Here is a 14,073-nt window from a genome sequence, read left to right as displayed (position 1 = left end):
TAGTTCCCCAACGAGGGATCGAACCCAGGCCCTTGGCAGTGAAAGCTCTCAGTCCTAACCATTGGACCACCAAGGAATTCTGGAACTCAACTTTGAGTTTCATAAACCATGAAGATGAGATGGAATATGCACCCTTTTGCATTAAAATGTTATCACTTCTAAACAAATAGTATACAGTCCTAAAGTATGAATATTAGGACAAAGCAGAAGATTATTCTTCATGTTGTTTTTCTCCATATTAAAATAGCAAACATAAAAATATTTCTCCTTTGAGATCATTGGTCTTTTAAAAATGTTATTGAAGTGATCATCAAATATCTCAAAGGCATCTTTAATGGCCTTCCAAATATATGTGCTGTTTTCTACATTATTTTGCAGAATGGATTTCCTACAATATAAGATTGCAAACTAACAACCAGTATAAAAATCCTCTATAGTTTATTATGGTAAGCTTGCATACCTAAATCAAATTATGTAAACCTTCCTAATAAATTAAGAAAATAAAAGATGTTGAAGGAGTTCTTTTCAAAGAAAGTAATTTATTTCCTAAGATGTACCGGTGGACTCTACAGTCGGTTTTATTTTATTATTACATGGTGATTGGATAAGGAATGTAATATCATTTCTATATTACAGTTCTTACTGAGAAATAATCATTTAGAGAATATGAAATTACTGATTTTAGTTGGCCTTAAGTAGAAAAAGAATATATGTAATTTACAAAAACGGGAGAATTTATTATCAGCTTTGTTTATTACCTGAGATACTTTCATGGTTGCATTATCTTATAATTTATTTATTTCATATATAACTTATTTATTAATTATTATAATGTATAATTATAAATAATACCAACCAAAAGCCAGGGTTATATTTTTATATATTATATTGTTATTCAGATATATCTTAACATACTTACTAACATTTTACTCTAGTAGCAAATATCAGTACATCATGCCTTTGTCTTTAAGACATCACCCAATGTTGAAATCTTTGTTATAAAGATAACATAAATACTTTGTGATTCAAATTGAATATTTTTCTCCATTGCTGAGTGGAGAAAATATTCAGAAATACTCATTAAATATTTGCTAATTGACTGCTAAAATTCTCTCACAGGAAGTAATATGTTTAGAAGAATACTATCAGGGAGAACATAGTGAACTGATTCCACATATGTATCTACAATTTTTATGAATTAAAAATTATACCATCAGAAGCACTGTGTGATCAGTTTCATGAAATGTCTAGAATTTCCATTCTACTCAAAATTTTGCCTGATTTGTTTATGGATTTCTTGTGTTTATTTTTGAATGAAGATTTGTTTTTAATGGACAGTAAACACTTACATGACTCATTTGTATACTGATGTTAAATGAAATATTCTACTATAGGTTTCATGGTGAGACTATCCCCAGTGGGGTAAAAGACCACCTGAGAGGCATGATTTTAATGACCACAAGGAAATCCATGCCCCAGACTTTAATGACCGTCTGACACACTGAATTTCACCATAAGGCTTCATTATGTTCATTCTTGTTAAAATGCAAATATCTTTTGCAGGGCTAACCGTGTAATTAGTCTCACCATGCTTTAAAAAAGGATCGCAGAGGCCTTTTGATAGAGAAGAGAGAAGTGCGTAAGGCAAGGGATGTACTGGAACACTTCTGAGTGATAAAGACACAGAATAGGGCTCTAGAGGCATTCAAGACAGCCTGTCTTTTTCACAGCTCTTTCTAAAGGACATAAGCTACACGACCCATTTACAAATGTTATTAAGACCAACTTACAACTGAGTCTCCAAAAGTACTAATTAATTCAACAGTGAGATGTGGAAAACATCTTATTTGTATATTTGTGGAAAATCCTAAGAAACTTAATTTTCACTAAACCCACACCACGTGTTACAAAAAAGTATTAGGAGATCTAACTGATGAGCTAACTTATAAATATAGGCTCCAATTTTTTGTTTGTCAGCAGCTGGCTCCTATGGAGTACATAGAAGTATATATAGATATATAGATATAGATACAGATATAGATAGATATAGATATAGATAAGATAGATGGGATATAGCTATATATGGAGAGAGACTGACATGTACTTGTAAAAATCTAAATATTTGAATAATATCTTTTTCTGATATGTCCCTAACTATTACTCTATTATAGTTAACATGCTGTCCACAAAGGCCATTCTCTGGAGAGGTGCTTTATTAAAAACACTGATTATCTGACCACCTCCACAACAACCACCCAAGCTAGGCTGAACTGAAGTTGGCTCAGAAATCTTTATTTTACTGAGTTCCCTGCTCCCAACCAACAGGTGCCTCTGAAGCTCAGCCCAGCTGAAAATGACTTAGGTCATGGGCACAGACCAGCAGCTTAGAGTAATTGCTTGGGCTGGAACCCAGATGAAACTGCCACCTCTCTCCCTCTCTGGAATTTGGAATTAGGACCAGCAGGTACTATGGCAATCTGGACTGACTGCTTGAATTGCAGTGATTCTAGCTATTGGGAGCTATAGGGTAGCCTCTTCGGTCACATACACAGACACGCACAGGAAGCAGATCCACAGGGAGACGCAAATGAAACTGATCTGTAGGGAAAAGTCAAGGTGCAAACACGCAGCCCTGCAGGCAGAGTCTGTGAGCCTCACTCCTTGCTCGCCTGTGATCTCCCAGTCCCTCATGAGGCTTGACTCCTTTGCTACCCTTGAATTCTATGAGATATTCCTGTTTCTCTTTAAAACCTGCCCCCTCTTTGTTCCAAATTATCTTAGATTGGTTTCCATTTACATTCATTCAGAAGACTCTTCACTAAAGCAAGAGGCAAAACCGGAATACCTTGGTTGACATGTGGATATTTGCTCCCTTATCCAGAAGCAAGGTGACCATATCTGTGTGCCCCTCTTGTGAGGCCAGATGGAGTGGAGTGACTCCTTGCTTTGTCACAATGTTTGTCTCTGCTCCGTAGTTCAGGAGTGTGGAAGCTATCTGCATTTGATTCTTCTTGGCAGCAATATGTAAAGGAGTATAGCCATTCTAAAAGAGTAAAGATAAAACACATGTAATTTGTAAGCTTAGCAATTGCCGTGATATATGTCTGAAGGAAATAAGAATCTCGAATCAACAGAAAAGTTAAAAGTGCGTTTATAGTAAATCCAGATTCTTGCCCATCATAAGTTTCCAGCCAACAACACCCAAATCTTTGCAACCCATGTCACAAGGCACCCCATTCTACTTACATGTAAGACAGATATAGACACAAATGCCCCAAAGCTTAAAATCTCCCCCTCATAATGCTGCTCCTGAAGAGCAATAAGCCGGATTCCTCTTGTATATGACCGTCCTTTAAATACCTGGTGATGGTTTTCATATCTCCCTTTAGTCTTTGCTTTTCCAGGCTAAATTTCCCATTCCTTCAACTATTCCTGACAGAAGCCCCATTTCTAGAGCTCTCTCCCTTAAGGATGACCTGCTCTGGACTGATTCTAGTTTGTCGATATAGCTCTTGAATTGTGCTGCCTGGAACTGAATACTATATTTCAGACATGGTTTTAATAGAAGAGAATAAAACGGAATTATTTCTATGGTCTTGTTATAACATTCCTACTAATGTGCTTCTGGTTGGATTGTACTTTTTATTCACTCAACAACTATTTAGTAGGTACCTAGCGTATGCTGGTCAGTGTGCTAGGTGTGGGGATATAGAGGTGGACAAGACCTGATCCCTGTCTTTAAGGGGCTGCATTCTGGTGAAAAAGATATTAATAAAATAGGCTTCTATTAATCCTATTAGGTTAATTAATTAATTAATCCTATTAGGTGGTCAGTTAAAATCCTGGATCCCCCCTTCATCTCTACAAACTGCTCAAAAGTAGCAATAAGAGGCTACTAGTTTTATGTGGGAGTTTGTGGAGAGGACCAGAGGAACTCATACGTTATTTACAACAGCCAAACTTTAAACCCCATACTTAGTTAAAAGAACAAACAAACAAACAAAACCCTGGAACAAGTATAAGTCTGGAACCTGTATTGTTTCCTTTCCTTTTCTTTATCAAGTCAGGTAGAATTTTCCATGAAAAATGCATGATAGAAATGAAAAACAGTGGCTTTGCCACTGACTGTGGCATGCTGAAGGGAAAGACAGCATATTGATCAAGGGCTTCTTGTGAAACTCTAAGAAGAATTTTAGGTCATGGGATTTCCTGAAATCTAACTGCAAAGGGTACCAAAAAAATAAAAAGGAGTTTTGAGAATTGAAATGCCCTTATGTGTTGTCATGAAACCTTGATCTTCAAACGTCCCTACATTATCTATCTACTCTGTCTTCCTTTCTCCAAGCCAAAATAAGCATCTTTCAGTTCAGATGAATGATATGTCCCTCTAAGCTGCTCAAGAAATTCATCAGCTCTTCTTGGAAGTCCTTTCATAGGTCCTTGATGTTCCACGTCCTCTAGAACATTGCACTTGGACAGTGGGCTCTATTGAATAAAAGGGCACATAGATTTTTGTGGAACCTATAAGTTTAAACACTTTTTTGGCTACAGTGGGCTTTCTTCAGCCCCAACTCCCCCTATTTCTGCAGCACAGGCTTTACCAAGGCTAAGCAAAGAATCAGTGAACCTACCAAGTTTAGGTAAAGTCAGAGACCTATGTGGAAGAAGACAGGGAGGTTTTAACATAACAACCTAAGAGATCATCAGAGTATCAAATTTTTAGTAATATAAGAGGTCTGACTGTCCAGCAGATACTCAACCTGCAAGTCTGAAGAACCCTCCTAACTCCACATAGAGTCAAAGTTTTTGGAACCAAATAACAATAACAACAACAAAACCCAATGAAGACTAAGAAAAGATTCCGGATTTTGGTAGAAAGAAGCAAAGAGGTTCTAGGGTCCAAGGGACCACATGTGTTGAAAGGTGGGGTGGGGAACTGTAGTGAACAGAGTGTCAAAAGTGGAGTTAGGGGTGGGGTCCAACCAACTGGCAGCCAGCCTCTCAGAGCGGCCCCTGAGCTACAGGACTCATGCTGATTGACAGGCGAGGTCAGACGAGTGGAAGACACTAGAGGAGCCTCCTGAACCCCCCCTACTGTGGACCCTGGAGTAGAGGATGCTCTCCCTAGTCTTCTGGACTTTGTTCACGTGCGCCAAAGAGTAAGGACCACACTCTATAGAGGCTGGAGATCAAGGGTACATTTGTCTCTTTAGAAGATCCATACACATTATTTTATGTTAGGTCTTCTCTCCCTGGTAGATTGAGAGCCCATTGTGGGAGGAGAACACGTGTTTTATAGTTTTACTACAATCCCTTCTTTATACATATGTGTTGTATTGGGTGTTGATAAAGTCATATCTTTGTTCAAAATGGTCAGCCTAGAAAGTTAATGAAAACAATACTGGCATGTTCAATGGGCAGATTTTTTTTATTCCATTGGAATAGTCGCTCAGTCTTCATTCTTCCATTCAAATTTATTGAGAACCCACATAATACTGAATGAGACACCTCAGAGATATGCAAATATGAATATAACATGATTAATGTCCTCAAGTAGTTTATAATCTAGTAGGAAGAAAGACATAAAACAAATGCATGATTGATGAGATTACAGTGGAAGGGTTATAAAGAAATAAGAATGGTATGTGCAATAAAAAAATTTGTCCTGCTCTTTTAACAGTTTAAATATTTTATTATAAGCCGTATATTTGTAGCAATAAAATATATATGTGTGTATATATACATACATATATAGATCTATATATAGGTATGGGTACAAAGTTATATATATATAATAGTTTATTATATATAATTTGTTTATATACAAAATATACTTTCACAGAGTATTCCATTTTATTATATATGTATAATGTGTATAATTTAAATAGACATGTGAGTATATATGTACATAGTTATATAATAGAAGTGGAATAATTCTCCTCTACTGCTTTGGGATGCAGTAGACCTAGTGGTTAAGAGTGCTGCCTCTAAAGTCAGATTGTCTGAGGTCAAGTCCTAGCTCTGGCAATTATTAGTCACGTGACTTTGGACGTACAAAGTAACCTATTTAAATCTCACTTCCTCATCTGTAAAATAGAAATCATTATAATACCAATCTTATGAGATTAAATGAGATATTGCATATAAAATGCTAGGCACAGTGTTTGGCATGTAAGTGGTAATAGTTGTTGCTTTATTATGTCATCTAATATAGCATGAATATTTTCCCACCACAAGAAATATTTTTCTTTTTAAATAAACTATGACATCTTCTCAATATATGTTTACTGAATGAATAAATGAAAGATACAGTGATGACTTTATCTGTTATATGACATTCATGGATATTTTCAGTGTAATAAAGAGGCAGGTCAAATGGTGGGAAACACTCTGTCCAAAGGTTCAGGTCTTAGTTGGAGCTGTTTTATGAGTTGGTGCTACACATACTCCCCAAAATGCATTCCCAGCCTAGGAACTTGGAAGGATGTATGCTATAGTTAACACGAATGAAACATGTAAAAAACAAAGAGTCTTTCATATAGAGCACAGTGAAAAATTTGAAGTCAGAAGGAATGAGTGAATAAAAGGGTAGGTATATCACAACATTCTGTTTATACGAGAGAAGGGAAAACCTGAACTGCCTTTCTTACGTTTAATTTCTCAAAACTCATACTTGTGTGTCTAAAACACTGAGTGTTGGCAATCAGAGTCATCTTTACTGGTACCTGGGCACGTCCCCTTAGTATTTGCTGACTTGTAAAAAATCTTAAAAGGCTTTGTGGAAGCAAACGGTCGGGAAAAAAAAAAAAAAGGACAATACCAAAAGCTACTATTGCCAGGACTAGTTGCAGTTATATCAACACCATGTGCTTAAAAAACAATTCCCATGTCCGGTCAGATTAGAGTTCCACCCTACAGTCTGTAAATCCTTTCTGTGGTCCTCACCTTGGCAGTGGCATGAGGGGAAGCACCCTTCTCCAGTAACAGCAGCGCCACCTTCTGGTTGTCATAATGAGCAGCAACATGGAGCGGGGTAAGGCCATTCTGTAATGGGTGTGTTGAAGTTTCAGTATTAATAAATTAGCATTAGCTGCCCTGAAGCTGCCAGGATGCAAGGAAACTGGTATCGATTAAGTCCATGTTAATTCATTAATATAGTCAATAGGAAAAAATAAAAATAAATACCTCATGATTTGCTTATTAGAAACGTAACTAAAACTGAAAATGATCCGTTGAGCTTTCAGTTAGCACAGGGCATCTTGATTCCACCATAATTAAAAGTCTAAAATGCCATGTAAGAATTATTACGTTAACATTGCAAGGATTCTTCTTAACATAGAGAAGTTCTGGGCCCTGTTGTGACAGGAACACACATTTGAGGCACAGCTCTTTTAAACACCTTCTGAATCAGTGTATATGTGGGCAGGTCACGGACACCGCCATCATTATCTATTTGGTATAGTTTCATCCGTTACATTCATATTCCTTTAAGAAGAGTGAGCCAAATATCTTGAAATGCAGATCTCCCAAGCTTCCAACCTGACCGAGTTATATAACAAACATATATGCTTGAAAACTTTTACCTTCCCTGCAGAATCTGCAGCAGCACGGCGTTGTAAGAGAAGTTTTGCCACATCCAGGCTTCCATACTTGGCTGCTACGTGCAAGGGTGTGAAACCCTTCTGAAAATGTGAAGAACAAAAGTAAAATGTAGCAGTTTTCTTCGTGACGGCTAACAAAATCTTTTTTTTACTGGTTAACATATTAAGCAAACTTATGTTGATTCTCCATTTGGGAAAAATACTGGGAGCATTAAATCTGTTAGCCATAAACAAGGACTAGGACAAAGCATAAAGTTTAACAAGCAAGAGTTTGGCTTGATAGACTGAACAAAAGAAATTTTATTTTGAGGGCTTAGAGACTGAAATTTGACTTTCTAGGCTTAGAATTTATGTGTCAGTAAAATGGCTCTGATTTGTGAGTGAAAAAAAAAAAACAACCCTGTCTTTTTCTTGCCTCTACAATTAATAGGATTGAGACAGTAATACCTCCTGTCCAGGCTTTCTCGTTTTTCTATCCTTTTTATAATACCTGAATTCCAAATTTCTTTATTTAAGGTTTAGGGTAGTTCAGCAGCTATGATAAAAAAAATTATTTGTGATTCAGTTGATTGCATTTTCTGCAGAAATAGCAAGATAAAATGGTGCACAGAACAAAAACAGTTCACCGTTTAAAAAGCACCTCTCGTCCTGACTTTTATCCCTTTTCTCAAAAGACCCACACTTTATATAAGATCAATTCCTTTCGGAAAATACAGTCTACTTCTGGCAGGATGTTGAGCTGATTAACACCAAACTTTTAAACTGCTGCTCTCCTACACATGTTTACACGTACAGATTCAATGTCTTGTGTGCCTAACCAATGTCACTCTCTGTAATTAGCAGTGTGTTACAAATACAGCTAGGTCCCTGGACTCAGATCTCGAGGATGGCACAGTTCCTACACCATGATCTCAAATCCACCCTCTTGGCCAGACAGTCTAATCACATGCTCTTCTGGCACTACATTGGGAGTGGGAGAATTCTAAAGCTGACCGGGGCTTGCAAAACACACACAGCAAACATGCCTGGGTTAAGTGGTCTAAGATAGGGCTTATCCTCCAGAACATTTAAGCCTTCATCAGAATACAGAATATCCCTCAAGAAGCAATACTGCTTTTTCACAGTGTCACTACAAAAATTATTTTTAGCTAAGATGTCATTTTTCTTTTTGCTGTTTTTTGAACAGTAGGTACTAAGAAGTCCTTGGAGGAGAGTAAATCTTCTGCTTTTCCCAAGTGTGGGGCAAATATAGGAAGTCCATTTAAGCCAACATTTGCTGTTAATGCTCTCTTCCCTCTAACTCAATCCACACAATGATTGGAGTGACACTCAGGATGAAGTAGAGTTCTCTGAGACAAACCATGTGTTAAGAAAGAAAAAATAAACTCCTTATCCTTAAAGTCTTGCTGGAATAGTGATCCAGCCCCTTTATAAATTTGGAAACTATTATTAGACAAAACTACATAGAATCTTTACTGTAGAATCACAAAATAGAGGTTGGAAAGCATCTCTTGAATCACACGTCTTCCTTCTTCCCCTATGTTAATCTCATCAGGATTTCATTTACCCTCTGATATTTATCAACAATTAAATAGCTTTACTGATGATGAGTCAACTACCCTTCAGAACCCCAGTCAGTTCCACTGTGCAACTGTTTTGTTTAATAGTTTCTTCCATTTAACTGTCCTAATTTACTATTGTTTTAGATATATTTTTAATTCTAAAAATCTTTGGAAGACAAGGGATTATGTTTTATTCCCTATTTCTGTATTTTATATATCTAAATTTCATTTATTTATCACCTTCATCTGATGAGACAATCACCCAGTCTCTCTTGGGTTATTATTACTATTATTATTATTATTATTACACAGTTGCCCCTTGAACAACACAGGTTTGAACTGTGAAGGTCCATTTATATGTGGATTTTTTTCAATAGGAAATACTACAGTACTACACAGTCTGCAGTTAGTTGAATCCAAGGATGTGGAACCATGGATATGGGGAACCCAAGATACAGAAGAACTGCGGATATGAGGACAGACTATAAGTTATATGAGGTTTTTCAACTGTGTGAAGGGTGGGTGCCCCTAACCTTCTCATTGTTTAAGGATCAACTCTATGTTTGTTGTTTAGTTTATGATTTTTTTACAAAAAGATTTTAAAAATCCTTTCAACCCTTCTGATTTCAGCATTTGAATAATTACCAACTTCTTACATCAAAGCATGTTTTACAGCCATAGGCAACCAGGTAAGTCGTAACAGCCAGCAGGCTGTTCCTACGTCTAAGAGGACAGATGCCACCACAGTACTTCAGTTCGTACTTGTAAACTCCCTTCTCCCCCAGATGCAGTATTTATGCCCGTTCCTTAGTAATCTGAATCACTGTTGTATTTGTGGGAATTATTTTGCCCTGTGAATAATTCACTTGTTGTAGGCTGTAATGTGTCTCATTCTTCTTCTCTTCTGTACTAGTCCAATTTCTTTTGCTCCAATTAGCTGTGTCCGTGTTTTATTCTAAGTCATATCCAAAGAGGGATCTCAAATATAATGTGTCAAGTGGAGAAAAAATTACTCTGCCCTAGCTCAAAACTTTGAACATAAGTAAAATCCTTTGTTAGATGACAATAACAACTAATAAAGTGTGACTCTCCAGCCCAGTTCTGTTTAGACACTGTGTAGCTGGTGAAGTGTAGGAAGCAGAAAGGGCATAATAGCTGAAACAAGGGTTGGAAAAATGCAAGATTATGTGACGTGAACTTCTAGGTAGTACTAAAACTCAACAAATACAGTATTGCCAATCTAATGCAATATTATCTTCCTCAGTAGTAATACTAGCTCAATGTATTTGGGAATTGTATTTTTTTTTCTATAATATATTCGGGGGAATATATTATAGATTTTTATCATGGAAAGTAAAGAGAAAATAACACTTGCTTTATGGAAATCATCTTAATTAAAGTTCTAGAGGGAATTCCCTGGTGGTCCAGTGGTTAGGACTCCGAGCTTCCACTGCAGGGGACCCGGGTTCGATCCCTGGTCAGGGAACTAAGATCCCACAAGCCACACAGCATGGCCAAATAATAATAATAATAATAATAAAGTTCTAGAAACAACACCGGCATTAATTAGAAGAAGAGAATCCAGCCCTCCTTTTGAAGATATTATATGTAATCTCACAATCCCCCTTGGTCATTTAGAAAATGAATCTAAAATATTCAAAGAGGAAGAAGAAGTCGGAGGCCTAAAGGAGATCTACCCTTCTTGACACTCTATGATTTAGGATTGCTGCTGGTCCATGTCAGCATGAAACCATTCCTCTTACCTTGGTAGCTAAGGAGTGGGCGGCTCCTGCTTCCAGGAGGACTGATGCCACGTCTACCTGGCCTTCCCTGGCAGAGATGTGCAGTGGTGTGTACCCATTTGTGGTGGCCGCATCTGGATGAGCCATATGTTGTAGAAGCAGCTGAACAATTTCTGTCTTACCCAGGCGAGAGGCAATATGCAAAGGCGTCTGTTCCTCCTACAACTCAGATCAAGTAAAAAGTTAGTGCCAGGACAGACCAAACTTCACTAGTAATACATTTCACTCAGATGTTTCATGATGTCTTCTTGGAATCTCCAGGAACCCCTACCCAAAAGGAAATTACTGCTACTCTGACTACAATTTATATCTTGTTATAGAATGACCTGTTTGGTCACAAAATCTTCCTTAAATTTTTTTAAAAGTAGATATTTCCATGAACTTGGTCATTGTTTTCTGGGCATGCCAAAATGTTTCTCAACTCATTAAGGCTTCAGCCTTCACTTATGTTTAAATATAAACCAGCTCATGGTTCTGAATAAGAAAGAAATCTAGTCCAGAAGTCCTAAGACCTAGATTCTCATCCAAAAGCTTTCACTAAGAGACAGTATTTATTCTGGGAACTGAATCAAGAGAAAAAAAAAAGAGGGATGCTGGGAAAACTTTGTTCTTACTCCACTCAGCAAGCCAAGGATACAAATGCTGGTTATTTTCTTCAAGGAGAGACTGTGGGTAAAGAAGATGTTGCAATCTGATTTAAAAAGATGTTGTTCCAGGAAACGTTGCAGATGGGTCTGGAACTTACATCCAGGGCTTCAAAGATGAAATGGAAGTCTGGCGAGGAGCAAATGGGGTTAAGTATTTGCCAAGTGCTTTTCATTTTAAAAACAGGGAGAGGATAGGGCTGGTATAAGGGACAGGGAGGGCACGTTCGAGAAGGCTCAAGAAATCACCTGACTCTAATGTGTGGTCAGGAAAATGTTTTCAGTGTTAAGAAAATGAGGCCAAACCATTGTCTTGATAAAAGAAAATTGTGTGTAACCTTAGTGATGAAAAGAGGTATATCTCTATAATCTGCCCAAGGGCATGTCATAACAAAGGTGAGAAAGGAAAAGCTGGGCCAACTTCCAGGGCTAAGAATGAATGGAGAAGGTAGAATAGAATAGGAAGAACTGTTCAAATAAATGCACTTTATCTTAAAGTGAAAAGGAAAAAAGTATTAAGTGGAAGGTACAGGAAGAGATGAAATAGCACCGTATGCATTTCAGGGTGGTAAGAACTAAATAATAAACAGTAATAATACAATTATTTTAGCAATAGAATTGGAATTTTGGAAAAATTTGCACCTTATAAACTTCTTTCATGTATGATGCATACCTGACAAGTCCTATACTTAGACCTGAAAGGAAGGCGTAACATATATTATTCAACCATTTTCCAGAGAAAAGAGATTAAGAGGAATTAAATGAGTTTTCCAGGACTGTCCAAGGTTACGCAGCTCTGAAAACAGAACTTGAATTCAGGCATTGGATTCTAAAGACATTTCTTTGTCTATTCATTCCACAGAAAGAGATACAATATGATGGCCTCTAAGAAAACTAACAGGACTAGAGGTCTCTCAATAGGAAGGGAGACAGACAACACTTAAAAGATACAACTTCCTCTGAAATACAGAGGAGAAAAGAGAGGAATGGAGAGAATTAACAGTTACAAAAATAAATGGACAGCAAAACACAATCAAAGACCAAAGAACTTGAGGATAGCTATCGTGAACATCTGTTGTTTCTGGGTTTCCCTGCTTGGACTTCTGCCCAGCAGAATTTGATTGAGGTGGGTATTACAAGTGACACACTCTAACATGTGTTTTCAGCGAGCGAGGGGGAGCCTTAGGGCAATGGTGACCCCTTAAACCATAGCTGAGAAGCGGCAGTCCTTGACTGGTGGTGGCCAAGTAACTGCTTAAATTATCGATCAGTGTCTCTTGGTTCTCAGAGCATTAAGGTACGTGTTTAAAAAAAAAAAAAAAAGAAAGTTAAGAAATAAGCTGTTTTGCCCATTTTCTTCAACTTTTGGTACGCTCCTATCTGAAAGTGGAAAAGGGAAGAACCTACAAATTTGATAAGAAAGTCTTTCCACCTGTAATCAGAGATTATAAGACCTTGGAGGTTTGGGTAATTGTTTCCCTGTAGAATTGCAAAAGTTGAATTTGCCACCCCAAGCTAAAGCTAATTCAATCCAAGGCAAAGAATTGGGAAATCACAGAAGATAATATTCATGGGAAGAGCTAAAGAAAAAAATGTGGGCAGCTTGATCCTCTAGGCCTCTTCCAAATACAAGGGGCAATAATTCTCTCATCATAAAGCATCACTGACAGTGATACAGCCTGATCCAGGAAGACGTGAGCTCTGCCTTACCATCACTGCTAGTTTCCAAAATTAGGGAAACTTGCTGAGCCCCAACTCCTTTTACCAAAAGACAGAAATAGCAAAGGCTGGGACAGGGTTCAAATGTTTGATAAAATTTCTGCTATAAGTTACTAGCTAACAGGATTCCCAGGAACCATATATACCAGCAGTTAACTAAAGTTTTAAGTGAGTTACGTTCCAAGTGAGTTTAAGACTAGGGGCCCTGTGATTGCTCAATCCCTAAAGCAAATGCCAGGCCCCCGTATTGTGCCAAAAGAATACGGGCACCTAAAGCAAGAGAACTCCCAAAAGGGCAGGTCCCAGCGGCCCTCTCAGCTATGTCCATGGAGGACATTGGACAAGAAAGGACCTTCCTGAGGGCAGGGCCCGGGGGACAAGCACATTGGCTGACCCAGGAACTTACGCCACTGTAGCCCCGGCCTTCCAGTCTGTACAGCAAAATATGTCTTATGCTCTTGACTGGTGAATAGAGTATGCTGCTTGCACTTTTAACTGAGAGATATTATTGTGATGATATGACTTTTCTTTCATTATATATTGGGAGTAGGCATAAATATGACTTAGCCCCATGATTATATAACCATGAGGTATTATTTCTAAACCTGATAGAGAAGAAGAAAACAGACTACCCAGAGATCTTGACCTTGGAGATCAGTGTAGTAACTGGGTATAATTGTAACTATCTCCCCTTTGGAAGAGAGTGAATTGTAGAGCAATGGTATTAGGTTAAGAGAGGGAGTTT

General features: G+C 37.7%; 1 protein-coding gene across 32 annotated transcripts in view; it reads right to left on the bottom strand.

Annotated features, from left to right (window-relative positions):
• The window catches only part of ANK2 (ankyrin 2), a 688,006-nt gene that overhangs the window by 117,258 nt on the left and 556,675 nt on the right, over nt 1-14,073 (bottom strand). For 24 of the 32 annotated variants that reach the window (XM_082389582.1, XM_082389587.1, XM_082389568.1 and 21 more), the window contains 4 exons: nt 10,927-11,124; nt 7,584-7,682; nt 6,946-7,044; nt 2,846-3,043 (listed from right to left, as the gene is read on the bottom strand). In XM_082389582.1, coding sequence (XP_082245708.1) covers nt 2,846-3,043; nt 6,946-7,044; nt 7,584-7,682; nt 10,927-11,124 — 594 coding nt within the window. The remainder of the gene's footprint in view (nt 1-2,845; nt 3,044-6,945; nt 7,045-7,583; nt 7,683-10,926; nt 11,125-14,073) is intronic. The other 8 variants (XM_082389584.1, XM_082389586.1, XM_082389567.1 and 5 more) reach the window with 1 other exon arrangement.

This window comes from Balaenoptera borealis (assembly GCF_965194805.1).
Source record: "Balaenoptera borealis genome assembly, chromosome: 4".
Taxonomy (NCBI): domain Eukaryota; kingdom Metazoa; phylum Chordata; class Mammalia; order Artiodactyla; family Balaenopteridae; genus Balaenoptera; species Balaenoptera borealis.
Note: the sequence above shows the minus strand (reverse complement) of the source record. Positions and strands in the feature narration are given on the sequence as shown.